Source organism: Lacerta agilis, chromosome 1, assembly GCF_009819535.1.
Source record: "Lacerta agilis isolate rLacAgi1 chromosome 1, rLacAgi1.pri, whole genome shotgun sequence".
NCBI classification, from domain to species: domain Eukaryota; kingdom Metazoa; phylum Chordata; class Lepidosauria; order Squamata; family Lacertidae; genus Lacerta; species Lacerta agilis.
In genome coordinates, this window is record NC_046312.1 from 131068655 (window position 1) to 131095690 (window position 27036).

General features: G+C 40.7%; 1 protein-coding gene across 10 annotated transcripts in view; it reads right to left on the minus strand.

The window, feature by feature from the left end:
* Positions 1-2046: 2046 nt before the first annotated feature.
* The window catches only part of USP40 (ubiquitin specific peptidase 40), a 37622-nt gene continuing 12632 nt past the window's right edge, over positions 2047-27036 (minus strand). For 8 of the 10 annotated variants that reach the window (XM_033171389.1, XM_033171379.1, XM_033171371.1 and 5 more), the window contains 17 exons: positions 26085-26404; positions 22713-22839; positions 21496-21553; positions 20080-20133; positions 18184-18272; positions 16424-16510; positions 14714-14750; positions 13826-13890; positions 12191-12265; positions 11099-11225; positions 10622-10716; positions 8499-8617; positions 7909-7974; positions 7501-7711; positions 6489-6584; positions 3832-3923; positions 2047-2602 (listed from right to left, as the gene is read on the minus strand). In XM_033171389.1, the coding sequence (XP_033027280.1) occupies positions 2494-2602; positions 3832-3923; positions 6489-6584; positions 7501-7711; positions 7909-7974; positions 8499-8617; positions 10622-10716; positions 11099-11225; positions 12191-12265; positions 13826-13890; positions 14714-14750; positions 16424-16510; positions 18184-18272; positions 20080-20133; positions 21496-21553; positions 22713-22839; positions 26085-26404 (1827 nt within the window). In that variant the 3' untranslated portion in view covers positions 2047-2493. Of the gene's footprint in view, positions 2603-3831; positions 3924-6488; positions 6585-7500; positions 7712-7908; positions 7975-8498; positions 8618-10487; positions 10529-10621; positions 10717-11098; positions 11226-12190; positions 12266-13825; positions 13891-14713; positions 14751-16423; positions 16511-18183; positions 18273-20079; positions 20134-21495; positions 21554-22712; positions 22840-26084; positions 26405-27036 lie in introns of those variants that run through there. The other 2 variants (XM_033171361.1, XM_033171424.1) reach the window with 2 other exon arrangements.

Here is a 27036-nt window from a genome sequence, read left to right on the forward strand (position 1 = left end):
CATAATTTTATAACAAAATAATCAAGCCAACGCCACGAGCAACTTGGTATTGGCTTCCTGCAGCCATTACTGCTTTACAGTTCATTAAAGGCACATACTTCCTTTTTGTATATAAACATGTCTGAGCCTCATGTTCATTAAATAACTTCATAATTTTTTTAAAAAAATTCCCATGGGATTGCTTTATGAGGCGGTATTCCCAGATTCTTCAACTAGCAGCCTTTTTCTACATCTTGGGTGCCTCTTCGTTATGAGATCGGGGTTCCATAGTAGGTGGACAGATGCTGAACATTCAGCATTTGCTCAAGTCCCAAGTGATCACTACATGAAGGATTAAGGAGGATCCTCCCCACTCCCAGGTGTGATTGTACAAGCTTTATTAAACTTATTTATATCCTCTGATACAGCATGCTATGACTTTTTGTGTTTCTGTCTTGCGACACACTAGATCTTTTAATATGTCAGTTAAGATACTTGGTTCTGGAGAATCCTATGTCAGTACAGTGTCTGGCTAGCTGATAAATTCATCCCAAGCCTATACTTCAGTTAAGACTACAAACAGCAAAATAGCCCTCAAAATGTGAAAACCCAATGAACAGGGATAACTTGCTAATAGTTCTATCAGTTAGTAAACAGAAACCATGACAACAAAGTTTGCTTACACAAACACCTGCCTCTTCATGCCCAATCCCAGTTACCTCTATCTCTCCCCCCTCACCCAATATCATTCATTATTTCAATTTACACTCTGGGTGGCCTTTCTTTCCCAGGCCTGTTCTCCAAAATATGTATTCAAATACCAATGTTTAAGGTTAGACCATTATTTGCTAGAGTTCATACTGGGGTGAAAATGTACAGTGTGCATTGGGACAAATACTTTGTGGAAATAAGTTATGAAGTTCTTGACAAAATCATTTTTTGGAACAGTTCGCTTTTTTCCTAAATCATTTTAAAAATGAGTCTGGGGGACTCTGGAAGAAATGTTTCTATAGTGTTAAATATGCTATGCACATATATCCTGGTGGATTCTGTTCATTCAGGATATATAGTTCCCAACAGGCATTTCAGCAATTATATGAACAAAAGACATACATTGACATGAGAAATACAGGCTGCCTCTTAGGAAGTGATATACAAAAAGGTCAGCTAACATCCTGATATTTACTTGTACCCTTTCCCCATTTATTTAAACCTCTCTTTATTTCAGTAGTACACCACATTTCTCAACTCCATATTGTTTATATAGGATTGCACAGAATGTTGGTAGAAAAATCTATTCCCACAAAGGCCTGGTTTAGACCATATTTTCCTCCAGTCTCTCTCTCATATGTGGAGAAGAGCAAGAGTATATTGTCCTCACAGTCCCCCCAACACACCGATTCCACCCTTTAGGATAGCAGCTGTCAATATATGTGGGCAACGTTTCAGAAAGGCGTATGAAAGAAGAAGAAGGTCTCAGATTATGCCATGTTACACTATGCATTTAAGCCATAGGCAAACATTTCTCCCACATGTAGGAGAGGAATTCCTTTTGAGTTGGGTTAAAAAGACATAATCTCACTTCATCCAATGTGCATAGAGAGACGTTTGGGCTGGTGTATTTTGAACCAGGCCAAAATACATGGTAAACAGGAACAAAGGGGCAGGGGATTATGCAATACACATATGTGCACACATGCATCAAGGCGAGCACGCACGCACACACGCACGTGTGCGCACACACACACACACACACACACGTCTTCCATTTGAACAGTGGGAACTTTGGATCCAAGCCATAGGCTATAGCTATCTCTTTCTGCACGTTATATTGTTTTTTTGACTAACCATGTAAATTTTGGTATCCCCCCCAAAATAAACTTGGATGTAATTACTTGGTAGCAAATAAAGTTTGGAGTTAATACTTATTGGTGAAATTACAGCACAGAAAAGTGTGTGTTAAAATTTTAAATTTAGCATTTCTCTAAGCACATAATTGTTTTGACATAGGCTGCTTTGCAGCTCACAGATTTTCCAGCCATAATCAATGGTGTAAAAAGGGGGGGGGTGCATTAAATTCAATGAATAGTTCTCACATTTTGTTTGAAGAGTCACTTCCATGGGTGACAAAAGTTTCCTTCTGAATTCACTGTGCATGTTAACTTTTCAGGCTACATTTTCATAAATATTTTGACGTACATAAATCCATGAGGGGAAAGCAATCACTGCAGTGATAATACTGCATATGATCAGATTAAAGCACATGGTTATTACAACCAACCACTGAAAGATTAAGCTATTCGTATATGTTCTCATTATTAAAGTGCAGATACCCACCCTGATAGTAAGTGCTTGAACTATAATAGAATTAAAGCACTTTTCCACAATAGGATAGAGAGCTTGCTCCCCCCCCCCCCCACTTGCATGTCTCAAGGAAGACTGTTCCTTGGCTAGCCCAACTGAGGCAACTCCATTCTATTAAGTAAAATATAAGGTTTGTTTAGACCCAGGGAGTCAGCTGAAAACCCCTACACTGATGGAGAGTGCTGCTTCAGGTTTACGGTTCTTAGCCGTCTTTTTTTCAGAGTAATGATCATTCTGCACACAGTCAGGCTTCTGGCTACTGGAAAACAAAAAGCAGATACACTATTAAAGTTAGTCAATCAATAATTAGAAATATATACAAGGCAGACGTGAGTCTGGCACACAAAGCTCCTTAAAGCAGGGGTGAGTAAGGATCTGGCTGGCAGGCCACAGCTTGAGCTCTCCCAGCAATTGCAGGCTACTTAGCTGGGCATTTCTACTGAGGAGAAATGTGGAATAGTATCTTGATGAACTGCTCTGGGAGGTGAATCATAGAAATCCATTGCAAATAAGAAATTCTTTCTGCAAGATTTTCCTTTATTGCACATTTGTAATATGCAAACCCTGAAGTGTATATACAGTAATTAGTTTCCTAAATGTGCTGTAAAACACATAAACTTGAATCCTTTATTAGAAAATTGGGCAGAACCCCAGCATATCATAGTGGATGAATGAGTTCATTTCCAAAAAGGCAAGGTCACTACAGATGAATGGGTTGGATAAAAACAGCTTGTTCTGCTCCTCGGTTGATGCCATAGAAGCATTCCTTCAAACCCAGAGTTCAAACAAAAATAGACCAGCATATTTATGTGGTGTTAGTTAATGCTGGCTATGATTAACTTTAACTAGATCAGATCCTATAATATGGTGGTTTAAAATTACATTTTTCAATTATTCACATTCTTTGTTTCAAAATCAATTTTATTACCTTGCAGCAGACCAAATGTACAAACAAGTGCAACTGAACAGCCCTTGAATTTATGGCATTAAAATCTAAATCATAATTCATTCTACTAGCTTTTGAGATAATACTTTGTTGTAATTAAATCTTTCATTTGACTCATTGAACATCATGTGGAAATACAGCTGAGTTTTTTTCTAGCCCTGCATATTCCCTGATGCCAAACTGGTCACTGCCCAACAATGCAAGCAAGTAGATGCTTTACAATAAACATTTGTAACCCTAACATCTTTTCCAGACCATGCTGTTGTCCAGACCATGCTGTTGTCCATGCTGTTGTCTTGTTCTAGAACAGATGTATGTGCAGAAGCCAGTCAACAGAAATGTTTCTATATAACAAGGGCTTCTTCATTTTGTTAACAGGCCTCTTTTCCAATTGCCAATTCCAATTATACATAAAATAATCCAATTGCCACATTTGAGGACACAACTGGATTCATTTTACTGCTTTCTATGTTTAGACAATTTTATGGGCTTCTTGCTGAGAGAAAGGCATGGTATAAATTCTATAAAAAACCAAGATATACCTTGTTTTTTCCATAGCAAATTGCTTCTGCATTTGTTTTCCAATATCATCTTTCATGGTACTGAAGTCTTTACTGTCATCAAGTAGGAGATTCTGTTGTGCAAATTAATGAAATAATTGTGAAAACAATTCCTAATAATACTCTCCTTATAAAGGCAGGTACATTTTTACAAGTGGTATTTTTTACTAATGACATTAAACTGCATTAAGTAACGTTATTAAGAATTAAAGTTCTTCACTATTCTTTTTTCTTTCGTTTGTAGAAATACATGACCTTCATGCAAAAAAAATCTTGCAAAAGCTCTTCCCTCAGTTGGAAAGGAGGCCATCCCACAATGCTTATTTATAAAACTTCTACTCTGCTTTATCAGATCAAAACCTCTTAACACAGCTAGAAATTATGAGCAGAATAGGAATGCCCCTGACAGAAATGGAGAGTGATGGAAAACAAGATCTCCCAAAAGAAAAATCTCAAATCGTAAGTAAAACAAAAGTCAGGCTATCATACCAATGAACTGGCCTCATTATCTACAGCTGCAAGCTACACTAAAACACAATTTAAAAGCACATAATTTAGAGACTCAAAAGCATTGTACACTTCTGCACACATTCACCTAGATTTTGTAACTCACAGCCTCCCGTTTTTATTCGCGTTTCCTGCTTTTATCCCGGATAAATCAAAATCCCGTATTTTCCCGGGTTGTGGGCGGGGCGCGACACGCTGGCCAGGCCCTTGGGCGTTCCCGCCCAGCAGAGCCGGCCCCTTGTCTGGGCAGAGGCGGTGAAATAGAGACGGGGCTGGCTGGCCCGGCAGAGCGACCTCAGCCAGGTAGAGCGAGCTTGGGAGCCTCATGCGCGCTGCTGTCGGGCGGGAGTGAGAGAGGCGAGGCTCCATTCCGTGCGTCCTGCCGCCCGGCTTCCATTTCCAGCGCCAGGCGTGCGCACGCGCGGCTTCTTTCACAATCAGTGAGCGAGCGCGCGGGGGGAGAAATAGGAGAGGAGCGCGGAGGGGAGTGGCTCCAAACCCGGCCCTTAGCAACCTTCGCCGCCGACGCCAGCTCCCGAGGCACGTCGCCTTCGCTGGTCTGCCAGCCTCCGCCTTCTCCTCTCCTCAGCAAGTCCCGGAGGAGGAGGAGGAGGAGGAGGAGGCAAACATTCACCTGGGACAGGAAAAAACTCTTTCCTGCCGCTCCAGATAGCGCGCAGAAAAAAGAAAAGAAACAGAAAACCTTCCTGCTGCTTTTGTCTCTTATTGGGCCTCCGCTGTCCAATCGGTGTCCCCGAGTTCTCCCAAGGAGCCCGGCTCGCTCGTTGCTCAGGCTGCAGCAGCAGCACCTAGCTGGAGCTGCCCCTAGACCCCATGGTGCAGGGGGTGTGGAGGAGACTTGCTCCGGGAGGCTATGGGGGAGATTCCCCTCGGGCCGACTCCGTAGCCAGACTCCCTGCCTTCTCTACATAAGGGTTCCCCCACCCCCCAGCCACGCTCCTCTCCCTCCTCCCTCCACCCCGCTATTTCGAGGGGGGAGGTGGGGGCGGGGAGGATTCAAACTTCGACGATCGTTGTCGTTGGCGGCGCCTCTCGGCTTAGCAGAGGGCAGGCGCGGGAGAATCAATGAGGGCAAGAGAGGGGCGCTGCTAGATAGTGTGCCACTAAGAACAGCAGCGACCCTTCCTGCCAGATAGTGAGGCGGCTTCACCCCGCCCCTCCTCTTTCGTCACTCTGGCCAGGCTCCGCCCACTTTTGCTTCTGGCTCCGCCCACCACTGCCACGTCACTGATAGGTGATCCCTTATTTTCCAATCCGAAAGTTGACAGCTATGCTCACAGCTTATTAAATCTGGGTTGTATGGAGATCCAACATTGTGGATCTTTCTCTTTTCCAACTTTGCCTGCAGCAACTTGTACTCCCTGAAAACTCTCTTTCAGTGGTTCATGAAAACGTGCTTAAACTTGTGGGCTGTGTTATCTGGGGATGCAGTGGTGGTGGTGGTGGAGAAATCACCTGGAATTACCGTATTTTTCCACTCCATAAGACGCACCTAGTTTTTAGAGGAGGAAAGAGGGAAAGCCCTGTTTTTTTGAGGATCAGCTCAAAGTGGTGCAGCTTTTTTGCAAAGGGAAAAGCCCTGTTTTTTGAGGATCAGCTGAAAGTGGTGCAGCTTTTTTGCAAAGGGAAAAGCCGTTTTTTTGAGGATCAGCTGAAAGTGGTGCAGCTTCTTTTCAAAGAGGAAAAGCCCCGTTTTTATGGGGTTCAACTCACAGTTCTGCAGCTTCTACTCCTACAGCCATTTCTACAGTTTCCAGACAGATAATCTAATCAGCCAGTCACATGTCGCTGGGGAAACAAACAGCTTCCCTCTACATTCAACAATGGAGGCCTGGGCAAGGGGACGGGGCTGGAAAGGGAGCCTTATCTCTCTCCCCAATCACTTGCTGAACAGCTGTTCAGTGGCTTCCTTTCAAAATCCTCTTCTCTCTTTGTAAAAAAAAGAGCATGATCTGCTTTTGGCCCCTAGGCAATTCGGCTCCAGGGACCATGCATTCGCTCCATAAGACGCACAGACATCTCCACTTACTTTTTAGGAGGAAAAAAGAGCGTCTTATGGAGCAAAAAATACAGTAAGCAAAGGAATTTTGCTGATAAATCAGTTTATTTACCTTCACACCAATAATATCTCCATCCTTCAGACTGTAGGGGCTTAATAGTAAACTGTCACCTTTCTTCTTCTTTTTTCGCTTTGAAACTTGCTGTGTCTGAATGCAAATGAGAACTAACATGAAAAAGCATCATAAACTAATAGAGGTTACTTGTGATTTTGGTGCAGAATGTGAGAATATTTTATATTCCCTATATTCCCAGGTAAAAATAGAACATGTTTTATTAGGGTGCGCATTAGATTCAATGGCACATTACATTTGAATAAATACAGTATATTAACTTTCCTTGACTGTTCCCTTCACCTAATCTAATTTTTTACCCCGACATTGTGAATCTTTTCTCTGTCTTTTTTGGTGAATTATTGCTTTCTTAAAAAAAGAAAACAACCCCTATACTACTACTAATTACCATGATGAGGATGACACAACAATTCAAAGAGGAGCTTGCTGTGTCTGCCAGTGTGTGTGTGTGTGTGTGTGTGTAGAGAGAGAGAGTGCCTTGGTCGCCCCGTTTCCTGGTGCTCTGCTCCCTGACCCCAGTGGCTGTCCTTACCCACTGCACTGCACTACTCTGCTCTCTTCCTTCTCTCCCCCTTCATCTCTCCCTCTCCAGGCCAGATCGCGGCTGCTCTCCTTCTTCCTTCCTTCCTTCCTTTCTTTCCTTCCTTCCTTCCTCTTTTCCCTTCCCAACCAGAGAGAAGGGAAGAGGGATCAAATGGAACGAAGAATATAATGCAAACCTGTTTTTCACAAATTACGTTGTGAAAGTTAGGGTGCACATTAAATTTGATGGTGCATTACATTTAAGTAAGTACAGTAGTGTCAGTCAGCACAAAGAACAGGTAAGAACAATGTTAAAAGAACTTATCCCGTTTCTCACTCTTTCAACCCTTCCTGTTAAATGTCATTGTTAAACATTTGGCACAGGCATCTTTTATTTAGATAATGTGAAATGTCAATTCAAAGAATTGTTGACAATATTGTTCCATGTCTCTGGCATCTTTTAGCTTACCCAACTACATATTGGTATCCATTCAAACTTCTCAGGAGAATATTTAGCAATTTCGATTTGCTCCACTGGTAATGAATAGTATGAAGCAATTATTTGTCTCAATGCACATGCTGTACACTCTTTGGAGATATCCCATACCAAATCCACAGGATGGTAATAATCTCTTTCCCTTGGTATGCCCATCTGCACTCGCAGAAGCAAATCCTTTGGTCTGTGATAAGAAACATACACAATGCCATTAATATTCTGAAAATATATGTCTACATTAATGTCACAGAGACTCCATAGATTCCATACTCTTTTTAAAAAAGTACTATAGAAGGAAAATTCAGAATAATCGGGATTTGAAATAAATATTTTACAAGGTTTTCTAAAACCTGTTTTGATAATTGTGGCTGAATATCTTACCCAAGATTCTCTTCCTTGTGTAAAGGCTCAACACAAATTTCTACTCTGTTTCCTAGTTTGAATTTACTGAAAAAGAAACATAGTAAATATTTTAAATTCAGAATAGGAAAGGCAGGATATAAATAATTTTAAAAAAATACAAGTTCCACATTTAGAGGTTGGATTTTGAAATAGCATAGACTGTCAATTTAACTGTTGCCAGAACATGTATACACAAAGTAGTTAGAAATCCTTTGCCTAATTTATACAGACAGAACAGAACCTTCCTGAAAAGAATGAATCAAAAAGAGGTCTAGACCACAAGCAATGATACTTAGTTTGTTTTAATTGCTTACGATAGTAAAGAACAACTGAATGAATGCTTGCAGGGCAACCATACACATGCCTACTGAAAAGTAAAACCCACTGAAAACTTCTTCTAGGAAACTGGATACAGGATTTCAGCCTCAAAGTATGTGAATCATAATCTCACCAAATTCAAAGCGACTTACTCTTAGTTAAGTGTACAGGATTGCAGTGTTAATTAAAATTAATGGTAAAATATATTGCATTAACATTTATTTAACTGAATGTTGTACATAGAAACCTACTGGAGTTGCTGCTTATTGTTTCGTAAAAGCCTGCAAGGGCACTTATTTTCCAATGTCCAAACTCGGAGAAACTCAGGTAGTGGAATACTAAACTCTTCAGAGAATGGCAAAGTCATCACCTGAAAAGAAAAGTACTTTGCTAGCAATTTTAGAATAAATGTTAGTTTAAGCTCAGAAAACTACAGTCATTTTCTAACTTGCAGGACTACAAATGAAAGCATAATTTTTAACTACTGTACCACATCACATTTCTTTTAGTAACTTTCCTATTTTCCCCAATATTATTGAAATGCAATGTTAGCAGAGGATCCTAGGGGAATTTTTTTTTATTTTCTGTTAAAATCTACATCACATAAAACCTTCAAAAGATAATTGCCCACGATGCAACCTCTATATGCAGTATTACTGGGAGCAGATCTCATACTTATACCCTCTCTATTTTTATGCATAAAGCTTAACACCAGAATCAGGTGGAACAATGCTTATTTGAGCATGGAATCTTCGGTACACAACTGGTTTTCATGTTACATTCTAGATACAAGGAAAGGCAGAGGAAGGTGTACTAGTCCAAAGCCCTCCCCCAATCATCTCTGTGTAGAGGCTCATAGAGGCTCCTTTACTACTCCACACTAGTCTCACCCAAACAATTGTTGTCTCTGGGATGTAACACAGGCCTGGTTCACCCGTCACATTACATGATACTGTAGTTTAATGTTAATGAGTAGCAGGCCATTGCAGGCTGCTCAAAAGTTTCTATAGCATTTCTCCCCTGTTCCTGCTACACTGCAGAAAAAGAAACTGGAGTCTTAACTTGTTGTGTTGCCTAAAACTGGCTCATGGCTTGTTTCATCCAAACATGGCTTGGTTTGTTTGGACGAAACTAATCACAAACTGGGGTTTGGGCAACCCCACTCCTGCCACGCCACAAGCCTGAATCTGTTGTCCAAACTGGGCTTATGGTTTCTGTTCTCCAAACAATTTATAGTGATAAGCCAGTATCAAAACATTTTAACATTTATGGTTTGATTGGAGAAAATCTCATTCACATTAAACCATAGTTTGTATTAAACTATGTCTTAACTGGGCTATAGCCAATTTTCCTTGTCAATGCAGTGAAATCTCTCTTTTTTTGCAAACCTCTTTTTATTTTCATCAAAAAGAAAAACAGAACACTAACATAATCATCATAGAACATTTACAATATTACATAAACTCCGCCGAGTTTTTGGACTTCCTTCCTTCCTTTCTCTGGTTTTCTATTTTTACATCAGTCCTTCGCTTTACCTTCTTTTGTACATGTTTTGTTTTCTTATTATAGTCATATCTTTCTATATTTTTATTCTGCTGCAAGAATACCATCAAACCTGTAAGTGCTTTCAAATTTTACATTCTTTCATATAATCTAAGAATTTACCCCAATGCAGTGAAATCTCAATGAAAGTTGTATGTGTTGTTTTTTCCCCTTTAAGTATCTGATTACTGTTCAGGAAATTAGTGGTAGAGCATACCACTAGCATGCAGAAGACTTTGGGAAGGTGTCTAGGATTAAACCTATTAAAAAGGGTTTCAGATAGGAAAACTGAGAAAATGCACTGTCTGAGATCTTAGAAAGCTGCTGTCAGCTGAAGAAGGCAGTTCTGAACTAGATGGAGCAATGGCCTGATTCATTATAAAGCAACTGTTTATGCTCATGTTCACCTCACCTAAGTTTCCTGCTAGTTAAAACTGATAATTTCACAAATATTACCACCAACCTCTTACACCCCCCACACACAAAGGACACATACACAAAAACCATTAATAAAGGAACTCGTGTCAAAATGCAGAATGGTTCTTGCGATACTGCATATTCTGCATTCACATACAGAAAATTGGGGAATTCTGATGAAAGTGTAACATGAGTCTTGCAGCTAAGGACACATGAAACAGATGATAAACTGCTAGAAGTGGATATTAGGAAGTGTCTCAAAAGTCCCTGGTTGTACTTACCACTGAAAATGGCATCTAAGCAAATGCCATATCAGAACATACTGGAGACAGAGGAAAGGAAATAAAAAATATATATTAATAGATCTTACTTAATGAGTAGATCTGTCTTTGCTTAACAAAATATAATATCTAACCTGCATCTTTAGGTCTTCCAGGAAAGCGTCTCCTGAGATTTCTATATCACCCACATAACATAGGTCAACTTCACTTTGTAGAAATGTTGGTGTATCTTTAAAGAACATCAAGAGTCAGAGTTTAATGAAATTTAGAGTTCTTCAGTTACACAATTAGTAAAACATGATTTGTGTTATCAATAACTAAACTAAAATGGAGCTCCAAGCTCTGTGCTCTCCCTCACCTAATTAAAAGAGAAATAAATAGTCCTATCTCAGTGCCTGACAAGGGCCTCCCCCATTTTATTTTTAGCAAGTGTCTGGTCCAAGAAATGATTATTTATATTGAACTTCCAATAATAATAATAATAATTCAAATACAAACTCTTGCTAACATGGTGATATGGGAATGGCTAAATAGCTACTTCCAGGGCTGAAAATATATTTAGGGTTTTTTTGTTTTTGTTTCTGTGTATTGCTTGGGGACTTATAGCTTACCTCCAGATGCAGACAGTCCCAGAGCTTCCATTTTTTTGCAGACAGAGTTCCCTTGGTCTTGCCTGTTCCTTTTGTGCCTCAACTGACAGAAGGCTTTGTACCACCAGACAGACACTTTCAGGAAACCCTTTGAGAATTAATGAAAAACATTCTATAATTTACTGCTACAAAGAAACAAAAAGTGTTGGCTTTAGAACAGATACTAATTGTAATACAGTAGTGCCACGCAAGACAAAAATAATTCGTTCTACGAATTTTTTCGTATTGCGGTTTTTTCGTCTAGCGAAGCGGCAATGACAGCCGCGCTCCGCTAAACGAAAAAAAAAGACGAAAATTTTTCGTCTTGCGAAGCAGCCCCATAGACTTTTTCGTCTTGCGGGGCAGCTTCCGCTAGACGAATGCCGTTCGTCTAGCGGGGCACCACTGTACTACTTCTGAATAAAAGATTAAACAAAAACAACGAAGAGTGTTCAGTAGTAGTCTATTATTTGCAGATAAATCCTAATGCCCTACACCATGTTGATGGATGGAGCATTAGGATGGCACACACAGTCATCTCTCCCCCAGCCTTTATTGAAAATAAGCATATTTTTTTCAGATTTAACTATCAGGTTTTCTCTGGGAAAACTGATTACATTACTTCAGCATGCTGTTGTCACTGCTATGCTGAAACTGAAGGAGCCAGCTACCTAAATAAAAAAGGTAAAGGTAAAGGATCCCTGACAGTTAAGTCCAGTTACTGACGACTCTGGGGTTGCGGCGCTCATCTCGCTTTACAGGCCAAGGGAGCCGGCGTTTGTCCGCAGACAGTTTTCCCAGGTCATGCTTCTGGTGCAACAGAACACCGAAACCAGAGCAGCGTACGAAAATGCTGTTTACCTTCCCGCCAGAGCGGTACCTATTTATCTACTTGCACTCTGACGTGCTTTCAAACTGCTAGGTTGGCAGGAGCTGGGACCGAGCAATGGGAGCTCACCAAACCACCGACCTTCTGATCGGCAAGCCCAAGAGGCTGTGGTTTAGACCACAGCGCCACCCGCGTCCTAGCTTCCTAAATACTACACTTTAATACAAAAAAAAATGTTATTTCACCTTTGGCGGAAGCTTCCCCTCAGCCACATTCAGTATATCCCCACTGCAGATATTTAGTTCTTTTAGTGTGGCATCCTGAGGAAACAAAAGTAAACATGTAAGAGAATACATAAAAAGCAAGATAGTAATGTTTTATCCATAAGGGGAAAAACCCTCCAAAGTTTGTTTCAGCAATGATAAATGCCCCAAGCCTGCCCCCCCCCAATGGAGTGGGTACCAACATGGCTGCAAAGTAACTACTGGTAACCTTAAAATGTGTTCCTGATTGTTCCTTGGCAAGTGGGGTGTGTATTTATAGTGCTTGTTGGGGTGTCTGGTATCTTCTCTCTCTTACATAATAGAAGTTGGCTTATATTACAGGTGTAAGTTCCATATTATTTTATTAATACTATTGCTACAAGTCTCTGGTTAGAACAATACACCTATGAGGAAAAGGGGCACAAAATGCAAACTCCTCTGGGATTAGTTCCACTCAGGAAATTCCAATCCGAGATCCTGAGTGGAGCTGATTCTTGTCAAAAGTGAGGTTTCAAAGTCAGTGCCAATCAGCTGATTATCAGGGACTTCAAGTCCTGCTTGGATTGGCTAGGATTTCTCTTTACAGTGTGGCTTCAACTCAAGCTGCATTGCAAAGGTAGAATGGGCCACCTGACTCATGGTGGCATTAGGTGATTAACAGGTGGGCCTGCTGCAGGTGAGAAAGCTGAGCATCCAGGTCTCTGCCAGGTTCTGTTCCCCACCCACTGACTAGATGCTGTTGCTGTGAGGTCAGCATGTACTCAGTTCCATGAAGGAAATTGCAGGCTAGGTCCCACACAGGCATCGGGCTATACCCCTATGGTTCTGGAATAAACCCTTTCCCATGGTCTGAGAAAACACAGATCTGACGTATTCCAGATCTGACCCACATCTTAAAATACACCGATTCCTGGGTAAGCAAATTGCAGAAGTAATGAGAAACACTGTAGCCTTTATCTTGGCAAAGCCAGGGATTGATTTTGGATGCTGTATTAGGTAAAAGAGTCAAATGAAGTCAAATATGGCAGTATTACTTAATGGTTAATACTACCCATTACTTTTGGGAGGGGTTTACTTAACCTGCAATTTCCATCTTGGAACCAAGTCTACATGCTGATTTCATGGCTACAAGATATAACTTACATTTTCTACTTTTCTTTTCATTTCAGTTTTCCTTCTTGCACTACATCCTGCTCTATGTAATATTTTGCCTGACAAAGAGTTCTAGAAAGTTTGCCACATTTTTTGTGACCTTTTGGTTATCTCAGTAAAGGTATTACCCACCTGTGTACAAAAGAAAGGAGTGCATCTAACCAAACCTCACACAAGAAAAAATAAATCAAAATGAAGGGAGATAAGCAGTACACCCTGTCTGCCTATAGCAGAATCTCAATGCAATTTTTAAATGACTGATTTCCAATTTGTAAAGGACACTAAAAGTATTGAAGTAGTAACGGGTTAAATAATGGGGCTACAGTTGCACATGTATTTTGGACTAACAAGTATGTTCACAGGAGCTATAACCTTTATATTTACAAAGTCCTATAGAAGTAATATCAAAAGGAATACTTATGTAAATGAATGTAAAAAATGAATGTAAAAAATTAGCTTTTTTACTTCCTCACTTAACGCATCCCCAGCTTCATAGCACCAGTCAATCTTTCTCAAATGCCAGTTGCCCCCTGCAAAAGAAACCAGGCCATCATAAAAGTGAAGCAGAAAAAAATAACAAGAGTCACATCATAAATATTGTTCTTGCATATTTATCATTTTATACAGCGGGCCAGATACAATGGGCAGAGCAATCCAAATCCTCCTTGTGCTGGACTGGGGGGCGCTGAGATTGAGCAAGTGTCCTTTCCCTCTGTTCAGCTGCCACCACCAGAGTAGCTCAAGAGTCATGTGCAGAGCTTCCCCTTCTGCCCACTGGATAGGCAGGTGAATAAAAACAGTGTTCCAGAGGCAGGGAGGGTCTGAGCTGTCATCTGCAGACCTCATCACTATTCCAGCTTGGATAATCCTGCACCCCCCCCCTTCATCCTTGGTTGCTGTACAGAGTAGGGCTGCAGGTGTAGGGGTGGCCCTGCTGCTATGTGAAACCCCACCAGTTGGGGCTTGCATTGCCTCATAAGCCACACTCAGAGAACATCTGTTGAAATCAAAACTTAAGTTACTTAAGTCTATTGAGTGTAATGTAAGAGAGATGCCATTATCTACTTTTGAGAATATTGTATTTCAATAATACCAACTTAGCAAAGAATTAGATGTGGGGGATTTTTCCTTAGACGAGGTAAGATGACTTTTAGATTCCTGCCAAAGCGCACTAAAATCACCAAGAATATTTTGCCACCGTTAAGACTGCTTTATGGTACAATTGCTTGTTGTTGGCTTCTAAATTTTCACAATAGTAATATTTAATAAGAATAAAGTTAATAATAAGGAACTTTATTATAAAGAATTTTATTAAAAGAAAGATAGTAACATTTATAATAAATTTATACTAACCAGCTAAGCCAGACTTCCTCAGCATTAAATTTAAACACTGAAAGAAAAATACACGGTAATCAAAGTTAGGAAAATTTAAATACTGATCAACAGCACTCACTATGGTACATTATGACAATTTATTTTATTTTAAAAATATTTCTAAACTAAGTATTATCCCAGCCACTCTGGGCAGCTCCCAACGGACTATTAAAAAACCAGATAAAACATCAAACATTAAAAACTTCCCTAAACAGGGCTGCCTTCAGATGTCTCCTAAAAGTCAGATAGTTTCTATTTCCTTGAATCAGATGGGAGGGTGTTCCACAGGGCAGGTGCCACTACCAAAAAAGCCCTCTGCCTGGTTCCCTGTGAGGGAACTGCCAGAGGCCCTTGGAGCTGGACCTCAGTGTCTGGGCTGAATGATGGGGGAGGAGACGCTCCTTCAAGTATTCTGGGCCGAGGCCGATTAGGGCTTTTAAAGGCAAGCACCAACACGTTGAATTGTGCTTGGAAACGTAGTAGGAGCCAATGTAGGTCTCCTCGGGACCAGTGTTATATGGTCTCAGCAGCCACTCCCAGTCACCAGTCTAGCTGCTGCATTCTAGATTAATTGTAGTTTCTGGGTCACCTTCAAAGGTAGCCCCACAGAGAGCGCATTGCAGTAGTCCAAGCAAGACAGCCCACAGGCAAGTAGGGTCTCAGCCTGTGTACTAGATGGAGCCGGTAGACAGCTGCCCTGGACAAAGAATTGACCTGCCCACCATGGACAGCTGCATACCTGGTCCTTAGGGGCACAGTTACCCCCTTTAGGACCAGGGAGTCCTCCACACCTGCCCGCCCCATCCCCCCAAAACAGTACTTCTGTCCTGTCAGGATTCAACCTCAATCTGTTAGCCACCATCCATCTTCCAACCGCCTCCAGACACTCACACAGGACCTTCACTGGTTCTGATTTAAAAGAGAGCTAGAGCCCAACCCCCCTGATGGTCTCTCCCAGATGCTACATATAGTTGTTAAAAAGCATGGGGGAGAGGACGGAAGCCTGAGGTACCCCACAAGTGAGAGCCCAGGACACTGAACACTCATCCCCCTACACCACTTTCTGGACATGGCGCAGGAGGAAGGAGTGGAACCACTGTATAACAGTGCCTCCAGCTCCCAGCCCCTCTAGACAGTCCAGAAGGATGTCATGGTTGATGGTATCAAACACCACTGAGAGATCCAGCAGAACTAGGAAACAAAACATAAAACCATACAAAAAACACACAAATAAAAAGTTAAAACCAGGAATTAGGTCAGTATGTTGGGAAGATGTATTCTTAATTGTTTGAAAAAATCTAACAGCAAACTTACAATGTAAAATTAAAAACTACCACTTCAACCTTAAATACGTCATGTTTAAGATTTTGTTTTTCATTCCCTATTACACCACACAGAACCAAATAAATATGTCATTTGCTCATAGCCTCATTTTATTTATTATTAAATTATTTAAGCTTGTTTGTCTTTGATTAGACTGATCAAATTATGTAAACCTAATAAGCCAATTCATTTTTGCATTTTAAGATTGATTTGTTTCTCCAGAGGAACATTCAATTTTTAACCACTGTCTACAACAGCACTACAGTGCTATAGTGATAATACTAGAGTAAAAAGTGGCCATACCAGAATTTTGAAATATCTCTACAGCAGATGTGTTTACACAGAATTTATAGTTCCTGTATTTACCTCTCTTACGGCTGTAGTCTCCTCCACCACTATCTCCATCTCTGGACTAGACTGAAGCTCATGGCCCACAATATAATACAGAAAAAGCTAGAAGAAAGATGGTGAATCAGGTTTCTTGCTCCATATACAGTTAAGCTTGGCATTCTTCACATTTTAAGATTAAGACATTTTATGGACATATAATTCAATACGGAATATGGCAGCCATGAAAATAAGTCATCAAATCAATTTGTAATTTTTGTAAAGATTGGCATTTAGTGACATATCAGTGACCTAAAACAGTAACAAAACAGTCTTTCAATTAACAGAAGTTCCCCTGTTTAATCCTCTGGGGAAGAATGTTGCTTATCACAGGTGATTGGGGGGAGGGGAAATATATATATATTAAGTCTGAAATATGAATATTTGAATGTAAGCATCCATAATGTGTTTTGAATTTAAAATGAAAGTATATGGCTGAAAACAAGCGTAAGTGCACAGTCCTATGTTCTTTGGGATGGCGTCCCAGAGGCTACAGAATTTAGTGGATCTCTCTCTCCACAGGTGGTGGTGGTGGTGGTGGAGATCCACCTGCAGACCGGGTGATCTGCCCTTGTAAGCCCCCTCTCAGACAGTATGGGAGAGGGGGGAACCACCATCTGTATTTCCCTGCCATTAATGCTCCAATAGCACAGAGGGCACAATGGAGGCATTTCCAAATCCACTGGATCCAAAGCTCTCACATACGCCAAACACACTGCTGGAAGAAAGTACATTCATTTTCACTCCCACTGGACCAAAAGGAAAATATGCCTTCCCCTTACCTTCCACCCTGCCACCCTGAGCCCACCAAAGCTTAGTGTATGACTGTTCATCTACCACTGATCCTCCCTCTCCCCAACTCAATAGGATTGCTCTGTAAATTACGTTTTTCAACTGAATTTTTAGTTAGGAGGTGCAAAAGTTAATGGCAGAGCATATACAAAAGATATAAGGTTCATCCTCTGGTATCATCCGTTAAAGGATCTAAAGCAGAAGGTTAACAGTTACTTTTCTCCTCCAGACACTATTAGGAGCTGATGCTAGCCATTCAGGCTACTATTTTGAACCCTGACAGTATAAGTTTCATTTAGTCCTATGTTCAATAACTAGGGAGCAATGGTTCAATACATTACTTTTACCCCTTATAAAATCACAGTTATTCTGAACCCAAACAAACTAAAGGTTCTGTTGCTTGCTAATGAAGATTGACCCAGCACTGGGATTTAAGGAAACAATTTATAAACAGTACACTGTTTTGTGGATTTTCAAAGGAAACTACTAATATTCAGTACACTAGCTGTGAACAATGCAGTGACATGCCTTAAACACACCATGGGTGGAATCTAACACTACCATTCTGCTTGCATGACTGCTTTTCATCCAACAGAAGCTTCTGATTATGTAAGAAGCAGCTAGGTGGTTTTCTCCCTACCCACTGCAGCCCTCTGTAAAACTGCTCCAGAGAGCTGGAGACCCTCTACACAACAGCATGGAAGGTGGTGCAGAAACTGAATCTGGAAGGGGAAAATGAAAGAAAATTGCCTCCACTCAGCTTATTTTAGTGGAGGAATCCATGGGAACAAACCATTGGATTAAACTTCAGCAAGGCGTGGGCTTCCCCCAAAGGAACACTTATCTCATTCTGACACTAACAGTGCCAACAACAAAATGACAAGAATAAAAATAGTGACAAATGTTTTCAAAAGCCTTCTAAAACCTTCTTATACAGTTTGTCTTACCTCAGTGGCTGTTGGTGCTTTTCCAGAACACAGTCCTAGAAGGCTTCCCATTTTCAGCTCTGCTTCTTTAACAGTATAATCCTCAGGCACTTAAGTAGCCCAAAACAGGAACACAGAATAAAAATCAATCAGGACACTCCAAAATGCAATGCCTCTCATACAAATTAGAAAGACTGGGTTTAGACTTCTGTTATTGGCCACAAACATGGAAGTAGTTCCCCCGAGGCTCTCCAGAGCCAAGCTTCTGCCATCAATGGAGGTGGAAAACTTCACCGGAGGCAGGGGTGCAGGGCCCTGGGTTTAGCATGACCGTACCCAATGGAACAAACTGTGGTCTAAACCTCCCTTTAAATCCATCTCAGCCAAAAGAAGGGAACTCAACTTGAAACTTATCTATAGATGATACCTAACACCATGGAAATTGCAACTTATTACCAAACTTAAAACCATGGAGAGACCTGGTATGAATAGAGAAATTGGATTCTTATCTCATTATACATGATAAAGCTACCAGTATTTTTAGCCACCTCACCCCTTGCTTTTTCCTCTGCTTCCCAGTCCTTTACTTGAAATAGTTTAACATTTTATCATTAATTATTTTTCCTTTATTCTTTTCCACTGGCTGTTCAGATTTCAGTTACTGCTTGTACTATTATTTAACTATAAGGCATTTTTGATAAATCCAATGTAATTAACTCTTCACTTTGCCAACCTACATAGACATTAAAGGTAAAGGGACCCCTGACCGTCAGGTCCAGTCCCAGTCGTGGACGACTCTGGGGTTGTGGTGCTCATCTCACTTTATTGGCCAAGGGAGCTGGCGTACAACTTCCAGGTCATGTGGCCAGCATGACTAAGCCGCTTCTGGCGAAACCAGAGCAGCGCAAGGAAACGCTGTTTACCTTCCTGCCAGAGTAGTACCTATTTATCTACTTGCACTTTGACGTGCTTTCGAAATGATAGGTTGGCAGGAGCAGGGACCAAGCACCGGGAGCTCATAGACATTAGTTTAAAATAATTATTCCTTAAAAGAACTTCATCCCCTGTTAACATGCAAATGCAAAGTTCCAATTGTTTTGTTGTTGTTGGCAAATCCTTTGATCCTTTTCTCCAGATTTAACTCCTTTCCTCTTTCTGTGAAAGCAGTTCACAACAGTTCAAAGATTCCTTTTATGCTGATCCTCTAGCCGAAACATTCTGCAGTTCTTGTTTCTCCCCCACCCCCCAGGTTTCTGTTCTCATGCTTAGCCTCCTGACTTCAATAAAAAACAACAACACTAATCCCCTCTTTCTTACCCAGTGCCATGTGGGGGGTGGGTAGTCTTTATTCCCTTGCAAATGTCAAAAGTGTAAAAATCAAAACACCCTTTCCCCTATTTACCAACAACAATAAAGTAATGTCTATGTAGCTTGGCAAAGTGAAAGGAAGTGCAAGGGGTTGGCCTAGATGACCCTTGGGATCCCTTCCAACTCTACAATTCTATGATATAATATGCAATGCAACCCTAAGGTGGAATCTACACACATACAAACTGTTCTGAAAATGCTTTTTTTACAGCATTTTTAAAAAATACGTTGAATTTTCCATAAGGCTCACAATCATCATCTAAGTGTCACATTGTATACTGCACCCAAAACACACTTTAAACCATGGGTAGGCAAACTAAAGGCCCGGGGGCTGGATCCGGCCCAATCGCCTTCTAAATCCGTCCCGTGGGTGGTCCAGGAATCAGCCTGTTTTTACATGAGTAGAATGTGTGCTTTTATTTAAAATACATCTCTGGGTTATTTGTGGGGCATAGGAATTCGTTCATCCCCCCCCCCAAAAAAATAGTCCAGCCCCCCCCCCCACAAGGTCTGAGGGACAGTATTTGGAGGACTGCTATGTGAGCTTACCTGGACAAAGAAGTTTTCCATTTCTGCTAATGGGCCTGAGACAGCTGTTGTTAACTGCAGCATGAAAAAAGAGAATAAAGATGGAATCAATACAAATCTATGAAGTTTCATTTGCCTGAATTTTTCAAAGACAATTTAATTAAATGGCCAGTTGCTCCTCCAGGTTGGAATGCAGAACAAAATGTTCTTAGTATCACAGAACTGTAGAGTTGGAAAGGACCACAAGGGTCATCTAGTCCAACCACCTGCAATGCAGGAAACTTTTTGCCCAATGTGGGGCTCAAACCACAACCTAAAGATTAAGAATCTTATGCTCTACTAACTGAGCTATCCCTTCCAAGCCACAGTTTCTGCTCATTTAAATGCATTTCAAAATAGAGAAACAAATTTCCAACAATGAGATTAAATTAATTTGAGATTGAAACATTTAAAAAATAGATGTTATGTGATGTTCAAGGACATGTGTAAACATTTCCAGAAACTAAACTGTGTGGTTGGGGCAAATTTTCTTATTTTTAGAATGATTATTTGAAACACAGTAAGCTCACAATTTACTGTATATTCTGGCATATAAAACTACTTTTTAATCCAGGAATATCTTCTCAAAAGTTGGGGGTCGTCTTATACGCTGGGTGGAGAATCTGCGGTTGAGTATATCTCAAACTCTATATTTTAACTGGAAAAGTTGGGGGTCGTCTCATACGGCCAGTCGTCTTATACGCCGGAAAATACGGTAGGTGCATTTAACTCATGCACATTCAGCTTTATGTTTGTGGCAAAAATATAAATGGAAAGGGGGGGGGGGTTCTGGGAAAGATGACTTTGGCAATCCCACCTGCCATTGAATCCAACGAGTTTTGTCTCTATGTGATTTTGGCTTTAGGTGTGATCCCCAGAATGTAACCCGTGTATGTTGTGGGCTTACTGTAGTAGAAAGTGTTTGATCCCCTCTGCCTTAATCATACAGGTGCTCTCATGCCTGTATAATAATATGCAATTGCCATTTTTTCCGTCCATACCAAACATCTCCCCTTGATGGCTTTTGTATGTACACAAATACATTTCTTCAGCAGTTTCTGTTAGAACCGATAGAAACCCACGTGCCTATTGTTTTATCCACAATTTAAACAAAAGAATAAATGGGTTGGATTAACATGTCCCATGAACATAATTCTGCTCCCAAGGTTGCTCCTGCTGGAGGAAATGCAGTTCAGGGTGAATGGAGGCTGTTTTCACCTATTCATCCTTCCTCCTGCAGCCGCCTATATCCTCTTAAAAGCTGCCACAGAGGTAAGGAAGAAATGGAGAAAATTCCTCCAGTAGCAGCTTTTGTTGGATCTGGTACCACTTGATATCTTCAACTCCAACTCTGAAATAACCAATTGAACAAAATTAAATGTTGTAAAACTATTTTACCTAGCTCCTTGTCCAACTGCATTTCTTCTATTGCTTTAATCCTGATGTCTGCCATCACCTAAAATAAAAACCATTAATTAAATGCAAATGTGATTCAGCAAAGGAATGCAGATTTCATAAATGTTTATGTTTTAGTACTTAACCCCCTTAACAACTGATGGCTGGAACATTTTTATTAGCAGCCAAAAATTTCATTTTACTGCATTTCTTTTACTCCTATAAAACCTTGTATATTTTCAGATAAACTGAAAAGGAAAAACCTTATATAGAAAAGTCAATAAGGTATAGTATGTTGACTATGAATGTAGACTTAAATCTATTATTGAGCCATAAAATGCAGCTATTTGCAGCTTAAAAGAATCTCCCCAACTTGCATCAGATTATGTTTCTCCATAAGCTAATGAGCTTTTACATTTTAACTTCCTTGACACAAAAAGTGTGTAATATGGAACTTGTTTATTTTAATTGCATTTCAGTCCTTTTTTGTAATAGACTACTTCCTACATCACATTTCCCAACTTGTGTTCTTAAGATGCATGCAGGGAAAGGACAAGATGTCCAGTAACACATGTATTGGAATTATTCAAGGATTCAGCTGCAAACACCAAACATATGTGCCCAAGTACAAACAGTAAATACATAAATGAATACTTCAGGTTGTATGCAACTAAACAGCACAAAGTGCTAGCACAATGTGGTTTTCCCCTCCTCGGCTTGCGTGTGTCCCTGCATCATCCCCTGAACTGCTCCAGAGGGTGGAAGAAACCCCACAGCAGATTTAGGGGGTGCACAGGGAGGAGAGGGGGTAACTGCTCTGCCATGCAAGGAGAAATTATTGTGCTGATGAAAGATCTGCTTAACACTGTACTGAGTACAACCCATTTATTGAAGAAAAGAAAAGCTATTTAAATGTATATCTACCATATATGTGTTTAGCACTTTAAATGTGTGTTTTTGTGCCCTAGTTTAAAAAGCAATGTGTGAATCAGTCCTCACATTCGCAGCTGACGCTAGAGGTGTTACAAATATGTGCACATCTTCCTACTTTCCTATAAGCATCTAAAACACAAGCAGGCAAAAGTAACAAGGTAATCAGCTTTCTGTACTTGGACAATTTAAAAAGCAAAACAAAGTAGATGAGCTGAATTGAATGGAAGGAAATGAATAATTGGAGATGAAATCTCTCAGAGCCGTGCAATCACAGTTGCTTTACTTACTGTTTCAATAGTTGCAGTAATTTTAACTTGTATCTCTTCAGCCTCCAATCTACAGAAATTTTTTACTTGTAACCAGCTGATATCATGCGTAAAAGCAGTCAAATTGCCGCCTGCCACATTCACCATGCTGCAAACAACACATGCTTAGAATGCATAATTGTGCACCACATGTAAGAACAAATGCAGGGAAATGAATTCTAAACAATGGTACTAATCTAAGCAACTAAATGACCCAGCAAGGTAGGGTGTCATTCTTATGTAAAAACTAATATTGCAAATATCAGTCACAGCACAACCCCAATCCCCCATTGTCATCAAGGAGACACTGTGGTGGGCAGTACTATACATGCAAGTGTCAGAAGTCACAACACCACGTGGTAAATCTGATTTTAGTCAGTATCATGTGCCTAATAGATTTCTTTATCCTTCTCCTCTTTTGGTTATTTATAAATTACTCAAACACTGCAATGAATATGTATGGCACACTTCTAAGTTAAGTAATCTTAGTGCCTTAATGTCTGCTCCAAGCAGATTTCAACCTAGAGTTTAGCCCAAAGAAAAAAGATAACCAGCTGCATATCAACATGAATGCAGTGAATGCAGTTGCACATACATATATTTAGTGCAAATCTGTGTTCAAACCTTTCAACCCATGGGCTACAGATCCCTTAGAATTGTGGGTCCAAACGGTTTGGGGGCTTCTTACTGCTTGAAAAGTATGCTGCAGAGCAATTAGCTTTTGAAATCAGTGAGACTTTCAAAAGCAGTTTTTGATATGTCATTGTGTACTTGGGTGAACCTGCAGAAGCTTTGGAACCCATCCAGAGTAGCTGTGGTTTAAATCTGCTGGTGCTGATTTTTAGCCATATTGCTGCTGATTGAGCCAATTGCATAATTAACAACAACACCAGTTTTGGAGAATCTGATGGACTGTGATACCTGCTGTACTTCAGGATGCAATGCTGGCATTTTTATGGCCAGCTCAGACCACAGCTGTTAAAACGCTTCAACGTTGTCTATATGTTAATTTCCTATACTGGAACACCCACCCTTGTATTTCTTAATGTATGCCCTATGAATGCTATTCCCACAGAAACCCTTCAGGTGCCTTAAAATTCCAGCTTGACTGCACATAATCCAGGACCTAAATCCAGTCCAAGCCTGCTGACATCATGTATATGGGTATTAATGCGAATGGGGCCAACACAGAATCTCTAGCAAAGTACACTGGAAATATGCATTCCCACATCAACAGAAATGAAACTATACAAAATGACACAAGAACTCTCTCGTACTGATGGGTTTAGGGAATAAATGTGGGAATGAAACTAATTAAATTTAGGTTCTCTCACAGAAGTGGATCTATGAAAGAGAGACAGAAAAGAAGGTGGCAGCGTAATTTAGGCATCTTGAAAAAGAGCTCTAGCACAAAAGGATTAGAAGGAAATGTTGAAAAGGAAAGCATTCTGAAATACACATCCCAGTCACCTTCAGAATTATTTACCGTGATAAATCTTTTTCATATAAAACATTTCACAGCTGGGAACACTTTTAGCAAATACTCTTAAATAGAGAACAAATCTCCTGCCTACATGTTCTTTGCCCTAAATCGTGTAAGAGATGAGAGCACACTTATGAGGGGGGGAAAAGAAAAGGGGCTCCACTGAGCTTTACACCATGCTGCAGCTACAGACTGATGGTCTGGTTGCAAAAACATTGTTACCAGCTGTGAGTCCTTGAGATAGTGGAAAGAGGTGGTGGTAGCAGTAGGACAACAGAATCCCACTTGAATTATATCAAAGATGTTTATAAAGTGGTGGCGTGTGCAAAAAAATTGCATTACTGTCACAGCCACTAGCAGAAGAATTCCTGTTCATGGTCCCAGGTAACCTGGAATAGGTGCCTTGCAGCACTGTTCAGGGCTCACCCGGGTTTTGAGAAAAAACTGGGAGCGGGAGGAGAAAGGATTGAAATACAGTGGTGTCAGGGAAGAGTTAGAGTTAGAAGCCTCCAGTTTCACAGAGGGAGGAAGCTTTCCCCAAGGGGAGGAGGAGAGCAGTGAAACTAATAGAAGAGAGCAACAGGAACAACAGGGAGGGCCAGGATGTTCACAGGAAATGCAAGGGTTAAGTTATAGCTCAGATTCAGAGGAGGGGAGATACAAGCCAGCTCTAGCGAGGAGGTTAGAAAAAAGATGATCTGAAGAGGATAACGGCCAGCCCTGACAAGTGGTACCTTGGGTTAAGAACTTAATTCGTTCTGGAGGTCCGTTCTTAACCTGAAACTGTTCTTAACCTGAGGTACCACTTTAGCTAATGGGGCCTCCCGCTGCCGCTGAGCCGCCGCCATGCGACTTCTGAAACAAGGCTCTTAACCCGAGGTACTATCTCTGGGTTAGCGGAGTCTGTAACCTGAAGCATCTGTAACCCGAGGTACCACTGTATTTCATTTCTCACTCTTCTGAAACAACCTGTCACTGTCAGCTTGAACCTGAAAGCTTTAGCAGGATGGACCAAGACATTTCTAGAGAACAAGAAAGGGGGGGGGGGAAGAGTGTCCTCTCCCACTGCTGAAGCCTCCTTGTGCAATGCAGGGTACAATGCAACCCTAATAGCCTCTTCAGGGTTAAACAGGATTAAGCAGGTATCCTCCACAACTTGTGGGCCGCTTTGACATGTGGGTGGGATGCCTACCTGTCAATCACCTAGTGCCACCATGGCTTGAGGTGGCCAATCTTCAAAGGAAAGAATTGGGAGGGCACTTTAAGTGTGCTCTAATTTTCTCCTTTCTTCCTTTGCAGTCTGGCTTAAATTCCAGTCAGGCTGCAAAGGAACATCCCTATCAAAATGGTGGTTGCGGGTATCACCAACAAATCCCTACAAACCTTGCTCCTGGCAGGGATTGGCTGCACTTGGGAATTCTGATCAGGAGCTCCCAAGTGGAACCAGTCCCAGTACGGCTTGCATCTGGTGCCAAATTTAAAACGCACCAATGACAAACCCCGTTTGCCAAGGAACTATAGGAAGTTTACTTGCCGTCACATCAACACCTGTCCCACACTTGATGTTACATATTAGGTAAAATATAGGGCAGGTGGGTGGGGCTTAGGGAAAGCTGCCTCACAGGAAAATTAGCAGCTCTGCTGAGTCTACCTTGGATCACATTCAAGAGACACCTGTATGAGTGGGCCCTGAGCAGGCCATTTCCCATTCCTTCCTCATAAACTGCCCTCAATATTGCATGGGTCCTAGAGGTTTTTTGAAATCACCAAACACATAACTGACTTCTCATATAGCTTTCCACAACTGAATTACACAATGAAACATAAAAGGAGAATAAATACTTAATCTCAATTCAATTCACAACATTTACCTTTGGTCATGGCTGTCTAAAACTAGGATTGAGCTTCCATTCTTGAGCCCAATATTTCTGAGCGTCTGTTTCATATCTTCTTCAGGAATGACTTTCCAGTTTTCAGAGTCTTTCTCAGACCCCGAATGGTTCTTTAAGACAATCCCTTTGGGTGACATTAAAGCATCACAAATAGCTCTCAGGTTTGAACTACATGGAAATACATGCTGGGATTCCATAAATTGCTGTCCCACTCGTCCTTCATTATGTCCAGCTAAACGAAGAATGTTTATAAGAACAGGTTCATGGTCAATGCCAGTGAGAACTTCCACTCCATCAACCTACAGGAATAAAGTAGAATTATTTGAGCACAGATAATGAATTGAGAGAACATTTAGTTAATGCTTCAAGTGCAGATTTCTGTAAAACCATGTATGCTCCTTGTATGCCATAAGCAGTATACTATGAGTAGTATCCTTAATTAATATTCAGAAATTTGTTAAGGTGTAATAAAATGTGAAGGCTATAATCAGGGAGTTGGCAAGTCTCTGTGTTGAAATATTTAATTGATTTCAAAGGCAGGTAATTTTACTGTATTCTTATCAAATCACTAAATGTTCATAGAACATACAAAGCAGTAAATCATTCAAATCAGATCTTAGAATCATAAAATTGTAGAGTTGGAACGGACCCCAAGAGTCATTTAGTCCAATCACCTGCAAAGCAGGAATCTTAACTAAAGCATCCAAATAGATGTTAGTATCCATTCATATGCAATAATTCAGAGGGGGTGAAATATCTCTAGGTAACTTGCAGGTAAAAACATAATACATTATCACACCACAAATGTTTAAAATGCATAGCCACAAATCAAAATAAACACAGAACCCTCATAAAAATGCAGTTAGCCACTAGTTGAGAAAAAGTGTTAGTTATACAATAGTATAATTGCGGGGGGGGGGGGTTGATGGGG